The sequence below is a fragment of the Macrosteles quadrilineatus genome, unplaced genomic scaffold (assembly GCF_028750875.1).
Source record: "Macrosteles quadrilineatus isolate MER2022 unplaced genomic scaffold, UCM_ALF_1.0 Scaffold_1__1_contigs__length_201487025, whole genome shotgun sequence".
Lineage (NCBI taxonomy): Eukaryota > Metazoa > Arthropoda > Insecta > Hemiptera > Cicadellidae > Macrosteles > Macrosteles quadrilineatus.
The window spans coordinates 130412007-130432987 of NW_026542594.1; the positions used below are offsets into that span (position 1 = coordinate 130412007).

The 20981-nt window shown below is 35.3% G+C and overlaps 1 protein-coding gene across 2 annotated transcripts in view; it reads left to right on the forward strand.

The window, feature by feature from the left end:
• The window catches only part of LOC128984948 (G protein-coupled receptor kinase 2), a 193470-nt gene that overhangs the window by 87136 nt on the left and 85353 nt on the right, over window positions 1-20981 (forward strand). For both annotated transcript variants that reach the window (XM_054404321.1, XM_054404327.1), the window contains exons 5-6: window positions 356-546; window positions 19831-20035. In XM_054404321.1, coding sequence (XP_054260296.1) covers window positions 356-546; window positions 19831-20035 — 396 coding nt within the window. The remainder of the gene's footprint in view (window positions 1-355; window positions 547-19830; window positions 20036-20981) is intronic.

Sequence of the window (20981 nt, forward strand, 5' to 3'; positions counted from 1 at the left end):
TATAAATTTCATAACATAAGAAAAAATAAAATAACATAATATACATTTCTTCTTTTCCCTAGCATACAGTCAAAGTGTCACACACACATACACTCTTTGCTTCACTTAGGCCTAATGCACGCCATCCCGCCAAGCCACAACTATCCGGTTAAGGAAATAATCTTTCAGCGTCCCCTTCAGTCAGGATGGCTCATCATCATACTGAACTTTTAGTTTACCTTTTGCTTTAGTGATGAGTGAGTCAGTCAGTCAGTGAGGGCTTTGCATTTTAAAGGTGTAAGGTAGATCCCTTCAAAGTGTGTGTTTAATCAGAGTACATTAGAAGTAAATCCAATGTGTATGTTTTGTTTTAAAGGCTCCTGATGCAGTGGACGTGCTTAATACCGAGATGATAGTCCACTGTAAAGAGAAGATGAGTTCAGGCAACAGAGAGCTGTTCACTGACTGCATGGCTGCAGTCAAGACGTTCTTGGCTGGAGAACCATTCTCTCAGTTCCTGGAGTCCATGTACTTCCACCGGTACTTGCAGTGGAAATGGCTTGAAAGGTACATTTTATAATAGAAATGTTTACCTATACGCAGGGTGTCTACCAACCGGGAAATCCGGGAAAACCGGGAATTGTACTTAAATTTTTACTGGCCATGAAATGTACGGGAATTGTCCTTAAATTTTTAATGGGCCATAATTTTATTGATCGCTAGTTGGTTAGGAGCACATAAAAGGTTTATCAGATGTTTGTTTACATTTTAATAATTTATTACCAGAGTAATTATGCAATAAAAATCCCATTAGCAATCTCAAACCCATTAATATTTTATCACGACAATCAAGTGTCAAGTCAAGTACTTCCAAGAACTGTTGACTCAGCAGCTATCTCATAAAAGTTGTATCACTTTTATTCCTTTACAACTTCTTTTTTTATTACTAGGGTAATTATTATTAGATCCCAAACCTATTTTGTGAAAATAATAGCTTTAAAATGGCAGACCAGATATTTATCATGAAAGAGCTGGCCTCAAAATACTGGGAATATAACAAAGATCTATATGTTCTGTTTATTGATTTTAAGAAAGCTTATGATAGCATTACAAGATCAAAACTATGGTCAATATTAAGAAAAAGTAATGTTCCAGAAAAGATTATAAGGTTGACAAAGATGTGTGTGGAGGGTTCAAGAGGTAAAGTTAGGATAGAGAGAGAACTTACAGACACTTTTGACATCAATACTGGGGTAAGACAAGGAGATGGACTGTCTCCTCTTCTGTTCAACTTTGCCCTTGAAGACGCCTTGAAAGCAACCAGATCTATTCAGTTGGGTGCGAATATTGAAGGACAAATCAATGTACTGGCTTTTGCCGATGATGTAGCCTTATTGGCTGAAAAGAAAAATGACCTAAAAGTATTAGCTGAAGCCTTTATAACAGAAGCAGGAAAGGTAGGGTTACAAGTGAATGAAGATAAAACAAAATTTATGAAGATAGGAAGGCAGGCAGAACATGTGACCTCAACACTGGAATGTTTGAGTTATAAATTTTCTGTCATAGAAGAATTTAAATATTTGGGTGTGATAATAAACAGCCAGAATAAGATGGATCAGGAAATACAAGCTAGATTGAATGGAGCTGATAGATGCTATTGGAGCTTATCAAAACTTTTGAAAAGCAGACTCCTGTCAAGAAACACCAAGGTTCGAATATATCTGGCAATAATCCAACCTGTTCTTCTCTACGGTTCGGAAGTATGGACCCTCACAAAGAACATAGAGAGAAAATTAATAACTTTTGAGAATAAAATACTGAGGAGAATATACAGACCAACTTTGGAAGATGGGGCGTGGAGGATTAGAAAGAATAAAGAGTTAAGGGACCTTTATAAAAGACCTGATATTGTAGCTTTAATTAGAAGTAGGAGAGTCAGATGGCTTGTGCATGTTAGAAGAAGAGAAGAATGCAGCAGTATAAGAAGAGTGTGGAGGGGAAAGCCTGAAGGAAGACGCCCACTGGGGAGACCGAGATTTAGATGGGATGACCAGGTTGCTGAAGACATCGGAAGACTGGGCGCAGAGTTGGACGAGGTAGAAGATAGAGAAAGATGGAGGCACCTTGTTGGCGAGGCCAAAAATCTCCTTGGATTTGTGTGGCCACAGGAGTTAGAGTAAGAGTAAGTAAGGTGTTTGATAATATTGTATTGTATTATTTATTTCTTATTTCAATTAATGAATCGAACATGATGTTAGCGGCGAAGTTTCTTTGGTCATTTAGTATGAGGGATGGGTCTGATTTGGTAGCGTTATATATATGAAAATGTTCTATTGTATTTAGCTTGTTACTTTTGGGGGCTTTATGTAAGATCTCTAAGTTGGCATCTATTGAGGTGTAGGAATGGTTTTCTGAAATTAGATGTTCGGAATAGGTTGATGAGCTGACTGAGTTCTTTTTAGGGAGATGTTCTTTAAAACGCTGGCGGAAACTTCTGCCCGTTTGTCCAATATAAAATTTGGGGCAAGAGCCACAAGTTAATTTGTAGACCCCCGTACCTTCGTAGTTGTCTACAGTTGTCACTTGCTTTTTATTTAGCAAGCTCCCGAGGTTGTTAGTCGATCTGTAGGCAACTTTGAGTCCCTGTTCTTCTAAGATTTTATGGAATGAATTGTTTATTTTTCCGTGGTAGGTTGTAGTCACAAATTCTTTATTAGCTTTGGGCTCTTGTTTTCTTTGGTTTCGTTTGTTTCATTAAAATCTTTGAGATAAGGGTTGGGTGATAACCATTGTTAACAGCTATTTGTTTAATGATGTTCATCTCTTTATTGTAGTTCTCTTCATTAAGTGGGACATTTGTAAGCCTATATATCATACTATGGAATGCTGCGAGTTTGTGTTGGGTTGGATGGTTTGAATGGGCATGTATTACGTGGTCTGTGGCAGTTGGTTTTCTATAAATATTAAAGCTGAAGTTGTTTTTTGTTCTGGTAATGGTTAAATCTAGGTAGTTAAGGGATTTTTTCAGATTCTATTTCTAGGGTGAACTTTAGTTTTGAGTGGACGTTGTTCATGTATTTCAGAAGGACATCGAGTTGTCTTTTATTGCCTTGGAATGCGACTATGATGTCGTCAGCATATCTGTGGTATTCTAATATTTTAGTGGTATGTCTGTTCTTTTCATCATTCAGGATTTCGGAATTTTCAATGTGGTTTAGGAATATTTCGGACATTACTGCTGATAGGGGAGAACCCATGGCTAGACCTGTGTTTTGGGAAAAGAATTCGTTATTATATTCGAAGTAGTTTTGTTCCAGGACTGTTTCTATTAGATTCGTGAGGTCGTTGATATAGGCGGTGTCTCTAATTCCCTGTTGTACTAGATTTTCTCTAAGTATTTCAATTGTTTCTTTTATAGGTATGTTTGTGTAGAGGTTCTTTACATCAAATGATGCTAGCAAAGCTGTTTCAGGAATTTTGTTGTTTTTTAGTTTATCTATCAAATCTAGCGAGTTTTTTAGGGATCTATCATTGCTCAGTTTCAGTTTTATTTCTTGACGGATTATTCTGTCAAGTAGTTTTGAGAGTCTGTAGGATGGAGAATTTATGGAGTTTACCAGTGGTCTAATAGGTTCTCCAGGTTTGTGGAGTTTCGGTAGTCCTCTGAATTTTGGAGCATTTGGTTTGATTGTTCTGCAGTGAAATTTTTGATTGTCTGCTAATATTGTCGATTTGTTGATGACTTTTTTTATGCGTTCGTGGAAGGATTTTGTTGGATCTGACTGTAACTTTATAATGTTGTTTTCATCGAAGAAACTCGTTATTTTATTATGGTGATCATTATTGTTTACTATTACCACTGTGTTTCCTTTATCTGCCTTTGTTATAGTTGCGTTTGATTCGTGAAGTTTGGTTTTTATGTTATTCAAAGTTTGGAGTTGAGATCGTGCTGTTTTGTTTTTTGGTTTTTTAATGTGTTTCATCAATTTATTGTGAGTGAGGATTCTGGTTTGATTTTGGGTTTCTTTAGGTAGAGTTTGGATGGTTGACTCGAAATCTATTATAAGGTTGGAGTCATTGTTTTGGGGAATACTGTGTTTCAAGCCTTTGTTAAGGAGGTCTTTTTCGTCATCGTTAAAAGCTATTTCAGTTTTGTTTATTAGTCGTGGATAGAATTCATGATCTGAGAATTGTTGTGATGAATCAGGTTTTTGGCTACGTAGCAGTTTTTCAAGTTTTTTGTTTTGAATATTTTGCTTTCCTTTTATTTTGTTTTTAAGCCAAACGTCAATGTTTTCTAGGAGGGATTCTATTTCTATAAAATCCAGACATTTGAAAAGTTCTAGGTGTAGTTTAGCTAGTTCAGTGTTTAGATGATGAGTTTTTCTGTAGAGTGAATTTATTTCGTTGCCTAGCCAAGTTTTTTCAGCTGCTTTTTTGGCTAGTTGAGCTGATTCTGATTTGTTGTTTATTTTTACCTGGATGTAATTTGGTATGATTTGGTTGTCTTTGCAGTATTTATTGTATTTGATGTCCTCTAGGGTTGTATATATTCCTGTCGAAATTGATTTTGTTAACTGGTTCATTTCATCCAAGACTTTGTTTTGATATAATTAAATCTAAGGCTTACCTTACGATCCAATTTTTTATATAGTGGAGACCTAGGTTTCTACGTCGAAACGTTATCGTCAGTCCTTTGTCTCATAGGTTAGCTAAACTTCTTGTTTGCTATCTCTTGCTTGAGATATTGTCGATTTGGTATAATTTACACACACATTGATCACAAATAAATATTTACAAAGACATAAATGGAAACAACATTGATACATGGCCATGATCTCGTCTTTATCAAACCTAACCTCCGAAGTTGGGATGTGCCGGTGTGATGACATTCGCTTCTAGCAGCATGGTCTTATCACTCCATAGAGTTGTATTTTTTGCAAACTGGTGTTTGATAATATTGTATTGTATTATTTATTTCTTATTTCAATTAATGAATCGAACATGATGTTAGTGGCGAAGTTTCTTTGGTCATTTAGTATGAGGGATGGGTCTGATTTGGTAGCGTTATATATATGAAAATGTTCTATTGTATTTAGCTTGTTACTTTTGGGGGCTTTATGTAAGATCTCTAAGTTGGCATCTATTGAGGTGTAGGAATGGTTTTCTGAAATTAGATGTTCGGAATAGGTTGATGAGCTGACTGAGTTCTTTTTAGGGAGATGTTCTTTAAAACGCTGGCGGAAACTTCTGCCCGTTTTTTCTCTCTATGTTCTTTGTGAGGGTCCATACTTCCGAACCGTAGAGAAGAACAGGTTGGATTATTGCCAGATATATTCGAACCTTGGTGTTTCTTGACAGGAGTCTGCTTTTCAAAAGTTTTGATAAGCTCCAATAGCATCTATCAGCTCCATTCAATCTAGCTTGTATTTCCTGATCCATCTTATTCTGGCTGTTTATTATCACACCCAAATATTTAAATTCTTCTGTGACAGAAAATTTATAACTCAAACATTCCAGTGTTGAGGTCACATGTTCTGCCTGCCTTCCTATCTTCATAAATTTTGTTTTATCTTCATTCACTTGTAACCCTACCTTTCCTGCTTCTGTTATGAAGGCTTCAGCTAATACTTTTAGGTCATTTTTCTTTTCAAACAATAATGCTACATCATCGGCAAAAGCCAGTACATTGATTTGTCCTTCAATATTCGCACCCAACTGAATAGATCTGGTTGCTTTCAAGGCGTCTTCAAGGGCAAAGTTGAACAGAAGAGGAGACAGTCCATCTCCTTGTCTTACCCCAGTATTGATGTCAAAAGTGTCTGTAAGTTCTTTCTCTATCCTAACTTTACCTCTTGAACCCTCCACACACATCTTTGTCAACCTTATAATCTTTTCTGGAACATTACTTTTTCTTAATATTGACCATAGTTTTGATCTTGTAATGCTATCATAAGCTTTCTTAAAATCAATAAACAGAACATATAGATCTTTGTTATATTCCCAGTATTTTGAGGCCAGCTCTTTCATGATAAATATCTGGTCTGTTGTCAACTTTCCCTTCATAAATCCTGCTTGGTGCTCTCCTATAACTTCCTCTCCATACATTTTCAACCTATTTAAAATAATTTTGGACAATATTTTGTATGTACAGTTCAGTAGTGATATTCCTCTGTAGTTGGCACACTCTAACTTATCCCCCTTCTTGTGAAGAGGTACAATAACTGCCTCCTGCCACTCTTTAGGCATCGTTTCCAAGTTCCAGACTTTTCCTATCAACTTCTGTAGAAACTGTATAAGTGGTCTTCCGCCGTACTTGATTACTTCAATAGGAATTCCATCTTCTCCAGGTGCCTTTCCATTTTTCAGTGTTTTTAGAACGTTTTCAATTTCATTCAGTGTAGGCCCTTCTACTTCTTCATTTTCTCTTGTTGAATTGTCTTCTTGCTCGTCATCCATACTCGTGACCTCTGAGTTGAGCAAATCTTCAAAATAGTTTTTCCATGTTTTCAGGACAGTTTTCATGTCTCCCACAACATTGCCATTTTTATCTTTCACTCCCAGTACTTTGGGACTGAAGCCTTTTTGAAAAAACCGCACAGTCCTGTGAAAATCTCTAGTGTTATTCGCTGTCAAATCTTGTTCTGCTTTTATTAGTTTATTGTTTATGAACTTTCTCTTTTCCGTTTTTAGAGTTTTGTTGACTTTGGCATTGATTTCTTTATATGCTTCCCTTGCTTCAGTAGTTTTGCATTTTAAGAGTTTAATTTTTGCTTCCTTTCTTTTTACAACCAAATCTTCACACTCTTTGTTGAACCAAGGCTTTTTTACCCGTCTTTTTTCCACAAAAACATCTTTGGCTGATTCTTTAATAGTAGACTTGAAGGTTTGCCATAGTGTCTCTACCCGTGTTTCATTATCACCCTCCTCTAAATCTTCTAAAACAGAGAACCTATTAGCAACACTCACTCTAAATTCTTTTGCCTTACATTAATCAAAACAAATCTTTTCTGTTATTTTATAAACGTTTCGTTTCTCAACCTTAAGCCTTTGGCGACTCATGGCTAGTACTAAGTTATGGTCAGTATCGCACTCTGCCCCTCGTTTACTCCTCACATCTAAAATTGTTCTCACATGTCTCTTGTCAACCATTATCAAACACCAGTTTGCAAAAAATACAACTCTATGGAGTGATAAGACCATGCTGCTAGAAGCGAATGTCATCACACCGGCACATCCCAACTTCGGAGGTTAGGTTTGATAAAGACGAGATCATGGCCATGTATCAATGTTGTTTCCATTTATGTCTTTGTAAATATTTATTTGTGATCAATGTGTGTGTAAATTATACCAAATCGACAATATCTCAAGCAAGAGATGGCAAACAAGAAGTTTAGCTAACCTATGAGACAAAGGACTGACGATAACGTTTCGACGTAGAAATCTAGGTCTCCACTATATAAAAAATTGGATCGTAAGGTAAGCCTTAGATTTAATTATATCAAAACAAAGTCTTGGATGAAATGAACCAGTTAACAAAATCAATTTCGACAGGAATATATACAACCCTAGAGGACATCAAATACAATAAATACTGCAAAGACAACCAAATCATACCAAATTACATCCAGGTAAAAATAAACAACAAATCAGAATCAGCTCAACTAGCCAAAAAAGCAGCTGAAAAAACTTGGCTAGGCAACGAAATAAATTCACTCTACAGAAAAACTCATCATCTAAACACTGAACTAGCTAAACTACACCTAGAACTTTTCAAATGTCTGGATTTTATAGAAATAGAATCCCTCCTAGAAAACATTGACGTTTGGCTTAAAAACAAAATAAAAGGAAAGCAAAATATTCAAAACAAAAAACTTGAAAAACTGCTACGTAGCCAAAAACCTGATTCATCACAACAATTCTCAGATCATGAATTCTATCCACGACTAATAAACAAAACTGAAATAGCTTTTAACGATGACGAAAAAGACCTCCTTAACAAAGGTTTGAAACACAGTATTCCCCAAAACAATGACTCCAACCTTATAATAGATTTTGAGTCAACCATCCAAACTCTACCTAAAGAAACCCAAAATCAAACCAGAATCCTCACTCACAATAAATTGATGAAACACATTAAAAAACCAAAAAACAAAACAGCACGATCTCAACTCCAAACTTTGAATAACATAAAAACCAAACTTCACGAATCAAACGCAACTATAACAAAGGCAGATAAAGGAAACACAGTGGTAATAGTAAACAATAATGATCACCATAATAAAATAATGAGTTTCTTCGATGAAAACAACATTATAAAGTTACAGTCAGATCCAAAAAAATCCTTCCACGAACGCATAAAAAAAGTCATCAACAAATCGACAATATTAGCAGACAATCAAAAATTTCACTGCAGAACAATCAAACCAAATGCTCCAAAATTCAGAGGACTACCGAAACTCCACAAACCTGGAGAACCTATTAGACCACCGTTCACCGAGCCATTGCATCGCTTTTGCTGTGGTGTTTGAAAATAATTGTGTTGCTGGCCACACACATTGGCGCTGGGACCCTTTAACTGTCAAGTGATTATGTGACAGTTTATGCGTAATCTTTTATTCACTTTTACTTTCAAGTAACAACAGGTCTTCTATTATTTTCTTTTCAATAACTCCCATGTCAATGACTTCCAATCCATCGTCAATGAAATGGTTCCTTAAAAGTTTGATGGTTCCTTAAAAGTTTGATCAAATGGGGAACGTCGGCAAAATAATAAACGTTTCTATTTTGGTCGTGAGGGTTTGCAAAATAGGGCGAATCGGGCTTAATATTTAGCTCTCGCCACACACATTGGTTTGAACCCCCCATGTCACTTACTATCCCTATAACTGGATAGCCAATAACTTCCAACTGTTGTACAATGTCTTTTATTATAGTTGCTGTCATGGATTGGTCAAACTTGTAATAAATAGGTTGTTTCCATTTCCCAACTAATCCGCGAGCAAAAACAACTTGCACAGCTTGACAAGGACCTAGAATGTGTTCTTTTGTTCTGTCGTATCCAACCTCTTCTGATAAATGCATTTCGTCATAAGATAATACAGTAAGACGTTCAATTTCTGTTAATGTCTTCGAATTGCTTTGTAATATTTTTAAGACGTCTTTTAAAACTCCCTCTTCTAAGTCAAATGTTTTTAATGCCCATTTTCTAAGGGTGCTTAATGCTGGAAGAGGGAAATTCATTTTTTCTCTAAGGTATCTATACGCTTTAGGGCTAACACTTCTAAGAGAGATTGCCGCTGTATAATCGTCTATGTTCCACTTTACCCTTCTTTTTTTTTCGAGACATCAGGGATTTGATTTGACCCTCAGTAAATAGTGAGGATAAAATCGATCGAACTCTACTTTCAATTTCAAATTGATTGTGTTTTTTTACATTTTTTAGTTCTTCTAGCAATCTAACTTTTTGTGTTTCAGAGTCTTTTAACTTTTGAGAAAGCGAGTCTCTCTCCTCCTCAACCATTTTCAAATTCTTTTCAAGCTGTTCAATTTTTGATTTGAGCTTGCCAACTACGTCTTGTTCGTCTTCTTGTGATTTGAATAAATATCAAAATAATTACTTCCAAATAGTTGTTATTATTATGTTATTATTATGATTACATTTCACGTGAAATGACCTTATCGTAAAAATGTATAAAGTAAAAAAGGTTGAAATTCTTATTTAAGACAAATTGAAATGTTTTAAAAGTAAACGAGTTCAGTTTACAAGAAAGTTAGTTTTACTGATTTCTGTAGTATTTTAAGTAAAGTTTATGTTGGACTGTGTAATGAAAAAAGGAGTTATATTAAAAATTGTAGACAAAAGTTTAAAATATCATGCGTCAGACTTTACCTGTCCAATTCATCTGCATTCTTATTTCCACTTCCCGACAATTTACTTTCTTGATTTTTATCAATTATTGATGTAGCCTATAAGTTTCTTGGTTAATATCACAAATGATATGTTCTTTATCTGTACAGTCTTCTATCGGTCTAGAAAAAAAATACAAATGTAATTACTATGTTTAATCCTTATATCATTTTTTTGTTTTGTCGGTACGTCAGCGTGCTGCGTGTGAACTCCTTTATTTATTTTAATTATGCTAATGTTTTTGCGCAAACAGGTTACATTAACACTATATAACTTCGATATCGAAGTTGCGTGCTCACTGTATTTACTATTTTCAACTGTGTTAATATTTACATTTAAATTATTAAATTAAAATTTATTTTTAAATTTTTTATTTAAATTTATTAATTTACCTTAGTACATTTAAATTTTAACACTTTGGCTGTTTAAACAGAATTTAAACAGATTTAAAATCAAATTACTTACATGGATTCTTCTAAAATATGCTGTACTTCTCTCCTACTATCTCTTGCTTCCAGTCTCTTTTTCCTTTCGACCGACACAGTTTTAGTTTCTTTAAACAAGTTCAAAGTTGGCAGTGCATCCTTGGTAAGCCTTCTTTGTTTTCTTGGAGAATATCCCAATAGTACTTGTCGTAAAGGTTTTTGAAAGGAGTTTTTATCAAAATGTTGTGAATTTATTCTCGCGATAAAAAAATAATGTAAACAAATTTATTAGTTAGTACCATTTAGTTAGGACCACAGTGCAAAGTTATCCGAATATACATTGTTTATTAATTACTTAGTTTTGATATTAGTAAACTACTGGATAGGTTTTAAAAAACTGTAGTGGAACATATTTAGCTGCAGTACCAAAAAGAGAACAAAATAACCATGAATTTAAATTATAACTGATCTCTAATAACAAAGTTTTGTAAAGGTATTTTTTACAATAAAATAACTAGTTTTCAGTAGCCTTTGTATATTAAAATTATGTCTTATATGCACCAAAGAATAATATAATTTACATACCATGTTTTACATTGAACTGGTCTTTCCTTCCGCAAGAAAAAACCCACTGTCGGCACAAATCCTCTTGTTGAGGAAAACTAAAATATCGCACGTTTGGTTGTGTTTTCATACTTTTTGAACTATTACAACAACCGTACACTGCACAATGGGGCATTTTTGTAGAAAGATGTGTGCCCTATGGAAAACTGACATCTACTGCAACTCGCTGTAAACACAGAAACAAAAACAAAACAAACAACACGTGATCATCCCCCGCATCCGAGCCAAAGTTGCGACATAGATAACAACCCCAGTGAAATAGGATCCTAGCTGTCGAATTAAACTGGAATATCACATTTTTTTTATCATGGTATTACAAGAGTGAAACTATTTTATATTTTAACCTGATTATAAATACAATGCTTAATCACCAACTTATTTTTTAACAGAGTACATTTTATTATATATACTACGTTAAATACATTCCTTTGCGTTAAACATCATTTATTATTTAAACCACTATTTGCAAACTTTGGTTTTAACTAATCAACAACGATTTGCAATACTTTAAATGCAATTTGGCAACGTTAGCCCTATTCACAGAGGAGACAATATTATATATTCTCTGTGAACTATTACGAAATAACCCATATTGAAACGGGGGAAAACACACTGAAGTCAACAGAACAACAATTTTTCACATAAAAATATAAATACAGTAATAAAAACATCACTGATACTATATTCATGAAACTACATTATTTGTTGGATGGCAATGTGTGATTAATGCAGTACTTGGCAACTGACTCGACTCGCAGCACGCGCTCCGATCACGCGCTCATATAACTTAGCATATCTCAGGAAATAACGCATCTAACGGTATTTAGTTTGAAGAAAAGTTAAATTTGGATCTTTATCTAAAACTTTATCGCTGGTCAAATGCTTCTAACCAAATAGTACGTGATTTGGTAGCCGACTAACTTTAACATGTTTAGTTTTAAGAAAGGCCAAATATAAAGAGTGATTTCACGCTTAATTTTTTAAAAATAACAAACTATTTTTCACAACACGCATCGTCCACTTATAGTTGATGTCCATGTCAAGTTTCATAATTTATCCTCAATTCTAACAGTTCAAAATGTTGATGTTAATAGAGCAGTGTCACGCTGAGCTATATACGCGCGCGAAGCGGTTTGCCCCCAAGGTGACGTCACATCGCGATGCGCAGAACGGTCTCAAACTCGTCCGGCTGAGTAGCACACCTTATTTACTTCCACCATGGTCACCATAAGGTCTCGTGACTTTGCTAAAGGTAATCTAGCTATCAAACCTTACCCTTGGCCTAAAAGTCGTTAACAGACAGAATTCTACTAAAATAGTAAAAAAAATTGTGTTAATTATTACTAAAATACAGTTTTAGTTTTTACAAATTTTTACAAATTTCATAATGTCATGATGGCTTGATTTCAAGGGGAGATAGTTATTCAAAACCCCAAGATGCTTTTGCACTGTTTATAATCCAGCCTTAGTCAATAATACTACTTCATCTTACCTCATTACGGAAAGTAAATAAAAGAAACGTCTTATAACACTTAAAATATATATGGATATTTTAAGTTTATATGTATGGAAGAGAATAGCTCAATCGTTGTGAAACAGATTTAAACAATGTGATTTGAATAGCTCTGTGATTTGGTTGTAGCTCTGAGATAGTTTGCTTACAAAAGCAACGCCATCGTAGTGCTCGGAAAAGAAGAATATGTAAAGAAGACGGAAGATTTCATCAAAGAAAATAACTTCAAAGAGCTGAAAAAGGATCCAACGCAGAAGAGAGCTGTCCGACGTCGTGAAGAGATGCACCAGAGTGATTCCCGAAGAATGTCGACAGAAGATGAACATCCTAAATTCTAAAGCGCCCGTGATGAAAGGGATCCCAAAAATACACAAGAAGAATGTACCAGACCATTAGTTAACTTTAAATGTGCTCCTACCTACAATGTTTCAAAAATGTTAGCAAGTAAGCTCAGCAATGATTTAGAATTAGAATATGTATATAATGTAAAGAATAGTTATGAATTTGTTGAACGTGTAAAGAACATAGATATAGATTTGAATAGAATAGAATAGAATAGAATCTTTTATTGTCGTTAAACATAATACATGTAATAGACAGTGTCACATTTAAAATAGCCTAAATTAAGTCACATTCAACATGATTGTCAAAATTAACTTACTACTTGAAACACAGAATTGAGTCTTGCAATGACATATTTAAAAACTCATCAACATGGTAGAATGGATTTTCTACAAGCCAGTCAAAAAAGGTTTTACTAAAAATGTCTTGTTTTGCTGTTTGTCCTTTAGGAGGTAGTTTGTTAAACAGCCTAACACTCATGACTTTAAAAGATTTTGAGGTTTTACTAAGCCTAAATCTATCAATAAATATTGTGTGACTTGTCCTGGTAAAGTGGTCATGGACCTGATTTGACAGCGTAAGATTTTTTAAATTACGTTTCACATAGACTAGACAAATAAAAATATACATATTTACAACAGTGGCGATTTTAAGTTGTTTAAACAGTGGTCTACAGTGCTCTGGAGAAACTGCGTTTGCCAAGATCCTAACAGCTTTTTTTTAACCTTTAACACATCCTCAACTTTTGAGCTATTACCCCAATACAACAAACCATAAAGCAACAAACTTTGAAAGAAAGCAAAATAACATGATCGAAGACATTTACATGGAAGCTTACTTTTCAGACATCTTAACATATTAATAACCACCCTTGATAGTTTTGAACAGGTTTTTGCAACATGATCATCCCATCCTAACTTTTGGTCCAGATAAAACCCTAGAAGTTTAACACTCACATCATTGTCTACCTTTTTAAGAGTGGTTAAATCTAAAGAAAAAGTCATGTTCTGTGTTTTATTTACATTAAGAAGGAATTTGTTTGCAGCATACCACTCAGATGCTTCTTTTAAAACTACAGTATTCATTTGGTTAGACAAGACCTCATGATTTTTTCCAGATGCAAAAAAAGTCGCATCGTCCGCAAACATGATTGTTTTTGCAGATATGTTTTCGGGCAAGTCATTTACCATTATTAAAAACAGAAACGGACCCAAACCGACCCCTGTGGTACTCCATACATCACCTCGGTAGCAGCAGACTTTGCGTCTCCTACGTAAACTTTTTGTTGCCGATTTGTAAGATAAGATTAACAAATTTTGATTTCGTTGCCAACTAGTAGGCTATTCTCATTTGATATCACAAATCTGTACACTAACATACCTGTATCCGAAACTGTAGATCTTGTTAAATGTAGGCTCTTACAGAATAGTTTAGACGATGAATATGTCAATCAGATTGTAAAATTGCTTGTGACTGTTTTGAATCAAAATTATTTTAGATTTAACAATAGATTTTACGAACAAACATGGTTTAGCTATGGGAAGTCCACTTTCGGCAATTTTGTCAGAAATATTTTTACAGCATCAGGAAAAAGAAATGTTAATGAATTTAAGAAAGAATCATGATGTAAAACTGTATGTTAGATATGTAGACAACATTCTTGTTATCTTCAGACAAGCCCAGGAGCAGGAGCACGAAATGATGATGCAGACACTAAACAGCCACCACCCGAACCTCACCTTTACCAACGAGTTTGAAAAAAACAAAGAGATCAACTTCCTGGACCTCACATTAGAGAGAAAAGACAGCAAGATAGAGTTTGACATATACAGGAAACCTACGCAAACGGACACTACGATCAACAACAAGTCTATCCATCCGACAATCCACAAGACCGCAGCCTTTAGATCTATGCTGTACCGAGCCTATAAGATCCCACTTAGCCAAGCCAATAGGGAAAAAGAACTGGACACCATTAAGAAGATCGCTCGAGTGAATGGATTTCGAACCAAGACGATAGAGGACATCGCAAGGAAGACGAGGAGGAAAATCGATAGACAGAATACACTACACAGCAGAACAACATTAGAAGAGATAAAAGAGGAAAACACCAGATATATCACATTTAGCTACACCGGGACTACAACACAAAGGACTGCTAACAGATTCAAGAAATACGGAGTTTCAATAGCATACAGGACTCAGAACACCATGAGTAAAATACTGTATCCAAAAATAGAAGATTGTAACAAATTCGACACTTTGGGCATCTATAAAATCAATTGTAACGATTGTGATAGCTTCTACATTGGACAGACTGTGAACTTCATTAACCGCTTCAAAAACCACATATCTGCGTGGAGGAACAACAGACCGGAAAGATCAAATGTCGCACAACACCTGTTACAAAATGGGCACTCACTAGGAAAAATGGAGGATAGTCTAGATATTTTAAAGAATTGTAAGAAAGGATATGAATGCTTGGGAAGAATTGTATATTTATAAGGAAAAATGTAAAGATAGAAATAAGTTGATTAATGAACAAATACATTTTGATTCCAGTTGTACTTATAAAAATGTATTGGCCGGTGCTTCCGGTAGCCAATAGGGTATAAGTAGGGACGCCATTCAAGATTCTTGTCATTCGCATATTGGGTCTGATGATGATTGGAGTATCCAATCGAAATCGATCACCACTTACCATCTTTTTTGTATATTTACTGTCTTGTGAGTAACAGTATAAGCGTAAATATATATTTTAAGTGTTATAAGACGTTTCTTTTATTTACTTTCCGTAAATTTAATAACACGTACAATGCTGATCAAGAAGTTATTTACCTCATTGACAGTTAAATAGCTGTTGAACCTCACTGACAATGCCTGGTATATAGGGGTCTGCGGTACAGACAATTTAAGGTCGGTACGGTTCGGTACGGTACAATATTTTGTACCTCGGTTCTTGGTACAAAATCGGTACGGTACGCGGCTACCCGTATTTTTGCGGTTTTCTTCTCAGATCTGTATTTGAACCATTATTTTTAATTTTAATACATTGTCATTACTATGAAAATGGATAGTATCCTACATTCATGGTTTTCTAACAACAATTACTGTACCATACATTATTAAAACCTTTTACTCCTACGAGGATTGTGTCAAGAAAAATTACAGTTAAGATAAAGGCTTTACCTATTTACTTATTTATTTATTTACTATTTATTTATTTTAACCTATTTTACTCTGAGATACTTTGAATAGCATGATAAAAATTATTTCCAACCAATACAATGTCTAGTTGTATTTTAAACTTTTAAAAACATACAAAAGCATTCAGTACAAAAACAGTGTAGTTGACAGCTATTCACATTCAACAGATGACAATGAAAAACAGGGTGTTATGATGAAGTAATGGTAAAGAGCATCTTTTTTATCAGCTTGAAAACTAATTATAAGATGGATACATCTATTGAAAAGTTTTTTCTTTAACTAAAATTTGGATTACCACAGAGTAATATTATTGTATTTTCATGTACAAAGTTAACATCCACACATATCAATCATTAGTTCATTATTTCAGACTCAATCCAATTTCTTAGTATATTTTAAAGATCTTCCAAAGAGTCAAAAGACCCAGGCCTAGACCTAATTATTTAGGATGGCCTATATAAATTGAGTAGGCCTAGGTTACAATGAGGGTAGCAAAATCACTATCATAATTCTAGTTCATAAGATTTAGATTGCATAAAGTACCTTCAACACAATAAAAAAATATAGGAAACAAAAAACATTTAAACCTTAACAGCCACATCCAACAATACAAGACAAGATACAGAACATGCAATGACATAATTTAAGACCGAGAAAAAAATTATGCAAACAACAACTACTACTACTAGCTTGTAGTTTCATCAATAGAAAGATAAAATATTCATAACAAATTATTTAACTTGTAAAATAAGATTGTAGATTAGTTACAACTTTAATATGAAGCCATAAACAGTTTTATGGCAGTAGGCAATGGCCAGCGGCAAATTGAATATTCACGAAAATACTGACTGAGTTAGAGATAAAATTTACAGTTATCATAAACCTATTCTTTTGATGATAAAATAGAATTGGGGAAAGTCGTAAAGGAATAAAAGTGATAAAACTCAACAGTTCTTGGAAGTGTTGAATACAACAATTATAGCATCATCACCCTAGTAATAAATTATGAAGATCGTAAACAAACATCTGATAAGACTTTTAAGTGCTCAGAACCAACTACAGTTGATTATGATAAGTAATTTATTATTATAATAGGCTGTACCGAACCGAATTTGTACCGCCCCTACTGGTATACTTTTTGTTATGTATTCTATTGCTTGAAGTGTAGTTTTTGTTTTTGTTTTTTTTTAGGGAGAGGAGGGAAAATGCTTTTATGCCCACAGGTAGCCAGCCTGTAGTGTGAGACTCCTGAAATTATCAGACTAATCACTAAAAAAAACCCCTCTACTCTGTTGGACACAGACCTGGAATTGTTTGTCACATTACTTCAAGTCAGGCCAACATGTGGCCTAAGCCCTCAGGGCTCGCACCGTTTCTGGCATTTACATTCTTTATGACCTACACCACATCCCGGTCAAGGTCGAGCTTCTTGGTGCGGAGAATACCCTGGATGTAATGTGACACACACGTCCAATTGTCCTCACCCTCCGTCATCATCGGTATGACCGTGTCCACCGACAGCAGTCCTACTAACTGTTGAGCCTCCAGGCGGGGCCTTTCCCAGCGCTGGCAGTGGAAAAATGTATGTTCCACGTCATCGAGAATGCCTGGGCAGTATATGCAATCGGGTGACACGGCTTTGCCCATCCTGAACAGGTACGACCGGAAAAAGCCGTGTCCCGTCAGAAATTGGGTGAGGTAGAAGTCCACCTCTCCGTACCGCCGATTAACCCAAGGTTGGACTTGCTGTATCAGTCGCCTGGTCCAGCGTCCCCGTGTCTCCTGTTCCCAGCCCTCCTGCCACAGCTGGTACGTGCGGGTGCGTTCCTCTGTTCGTGCCTCGTCCTCCCCACGGCGCCGGTAAATTGCCTTTCTCTCCGCCGCCAAAAGTTTAACGGGGATGACTCCAGCAACCACCAGGACGGCGGGCTCTGACACTGTTCGGTAGGCAGATGCTACCCTCAGTGCTGCCTGACGCTGCACTCGGGCGAGCCGCATCCTGTATGCCTCCTTATTTAGTGCGTCTGCCCACACCTCCGCACCGTACAAGAGTACGGAAAGGACCGAAGACATTAACAGCCTTCTACGACTGGACCGAGGCCCTCCGACATTGGCCATCAACCGGCTTGTCCGCTGTACGGAAGATCTGATCCCGCCAGCTAAGCTTGCTGTCTACCATGACCCCAAGATACTTGGCAGAACGAACGGTTTGAACCTCAACGGCACGATGGTGTCAATCCGTTTTTTTGTCAAAATCACGATTTCTGTTTTGCTCAAAGCAAGCGAGAGACTGTGGTCTGCCATCCATGCGTTTTCCATGCTTTCTTTATATCTTTTATCTTCATGCTTGAAGTGTAGTGCCAAGTCTATGGATGTCCGTATGAACTTGGTTCTTTCACCTGACAATCATGGCAAAATCTTCATTCATGGTCTTGTAGACATCATCATTGTCCTCGGCGATCTAGGCAAAAGTGTGCACTTTTGACTGTGGACACTTTGCAGGCGCGTTCTGTGTTCACAATAGTAAATAAAAGCTCTGCTTGACTTAGCTTATTTTCTATAAAATATACTTAGAAAAAAATATAGTTAGATACTTTGGTAACTATCTGAATATCTGATTATCCTAATGTGGTATCGTCTAAATTTATTATATATTAATATATTAATAACTACCGTCCAGTATCAGTATTAAGTAATTTTTCTAAAAATATTTGAAAAATTAATAAGCTGTAGACTAGTTAATTATTTTGAAAGTAATAATTTATTTTACAATAAACAATTTGGTTTCCAAAAAAACTTAAGCACAGTTTCTGCTCTCACTCAGTTTGTTAATGAGATTGCAGAGGCCTTGGACAGGTCTCAGGCCACAGCAGGTGTTTTCTGTGACCTGTCTAAGGCTTTTGATTGTATGGATCACTCACTCCTGTTGCTGAAACTTTATGATTATGGGATTGGGGGAAGTTGCTTTTCTTTAATACAATCTTACCTTTCTGAAAGAAAACAAATAACTTTAATTTTAGAAGATAACAACAAACATTATTCACCATGGGAAATTATATCCATAGGTGTTCCCCAAGGCTCAGTATTGGGCCCACTTTTTTTCTTATTTACATTAATGATCTTCTAAAAGCTTTTAATAAAGAACTAATTCTTTTTGCCGATGACACTACTGCTTTGATCAAAAATAATAATACAACTGAAATGTTTACTTCTCTCTGCAAAGTGTGGTAGAGGATATGCAGCAATGGTTTTTAGAAAATGGGTTAAAACTTAATGTTGAAAAAACAAATATTATTAAATTTTCTACTAGACATAAAAATATGGAATTCAGTTAAAAATGAGCTACCAGAAACAATACATTAATAATACAAACCTGAAATGAAAATATATTCGTTTGACCCTAATGAAAAATCTCCATTGTATGCTGGGCTGAGATTGTGCAATGTGCTTCCGCCATGCTATAAGTCATTAAGCAAAACCAAATTTAAAGAGACGGATAATTTACTTATTGACAAGGCTTTTTACTTAATTGAAGATTTTTACAGAACTACAATTTAGAATTTTTTTTAATTTTTAATTTTAAATGTTTAATTTTAAGTTAAATTTTAATGTTAAATATTTTATGTATGGATTTAATTTTGACAATGCACCTATTCTAAATGTTATGACATGTATGGAATGTTTTTTGCAAATAAAGTATTTCTATGTCTATGTCTATTCGTATAGTTTAAGTTCTACTGTACTATACTTACATATACTATATGTTCCATAAAGTTTTTGTTTTTAAATATTGTTATTAGTTAACTGAGCCTCATGTTACAATGTTGCAGCCAGCCCGTGACATACAAGACGTTCCGCATGTACCGAGTGCTGGGCAAGGGGGGGTTTGGTGAGGTATGTGCTTGTCAGGTGCGAGCCACGGGCAAAATGTACGCCTGCAAGAAACTTGAGAAGAAGCGAATAAAGAAGCGGAAAGGGGAGGCCATGGTTCTCATTGAGAAACAGATACTTCAAAAAATCAACTCTAGATTTGTGGTGAGGAATCTGAATCCACTTCCCATTGCTAAAACATTTGTGTCAAATAATCTAAACTTGTGGCAGCTCTTAGCGAATTTCCCTATTGGGAAGTAGCCTATTACCGTAGGTCTCATGGTAAGACCTAGGCCCGGGACCGATTTACTTTTTCATTTAGATGACCTCAGAGACCAAAAACACCATTCGTTCAATTTTAGCAAATTTCCCATATAAGGCATAAGCTATTACCTTAGGTCTCATGGTAAGACTTGGACCCGGGACCGATTTACTTTTTCGTTTTGAGGTCCCTAGAGGCCAAAAACACCATCCGTTCGAAGGGAATAAGCTATTACCTTAGGTCTCATGGTAAGACTTGGACCCGGGACCGATTTACTTTTTCGTTTTGTGGTCCCCAGAGGCCAAAAACACCATCCGTTCGAATTTGTATGTATACAGGGGGTTCAAAAAAGGTGGGGACATATTTTACCTAGTGATTCCTTGGGTCAAAATAAAGAGAAAATCAAGAATAACATTTTTTCCAAAATCGCTTCGTTAACCAGATATTGTATTTTTTTGTATTTTTTTCATAACAATTTTGATTTTTTCAACCGATCTTTATAAAACTTGGTATGTAGGTTAAGGTAGTTAAGACCAATGTTAGAAAAAGAATTCATCTTGATTCAATTTAAAATTTCAAAATGGCGGCCATTTGAATTTTTTTAACTTAAATTACTCAAAAACGGCTAATGTTATGAAAAAATGTCAAGGACACTTTTATTTAGCAGTTTTGATTCCCTATCAAACTATACCAAGTTCAAAAAGCTCGAATAAGAAATAGCTGAAATATTACGATTTTTATTTGTAAAATGGGGTAGAATATGGCAGAAGCTAGTCAGGTTTACCCCATTTTACAACTAAAAATCGTAATATTTCAGCTATTTCTTATTCGATCTTTTTGAACTTGGTA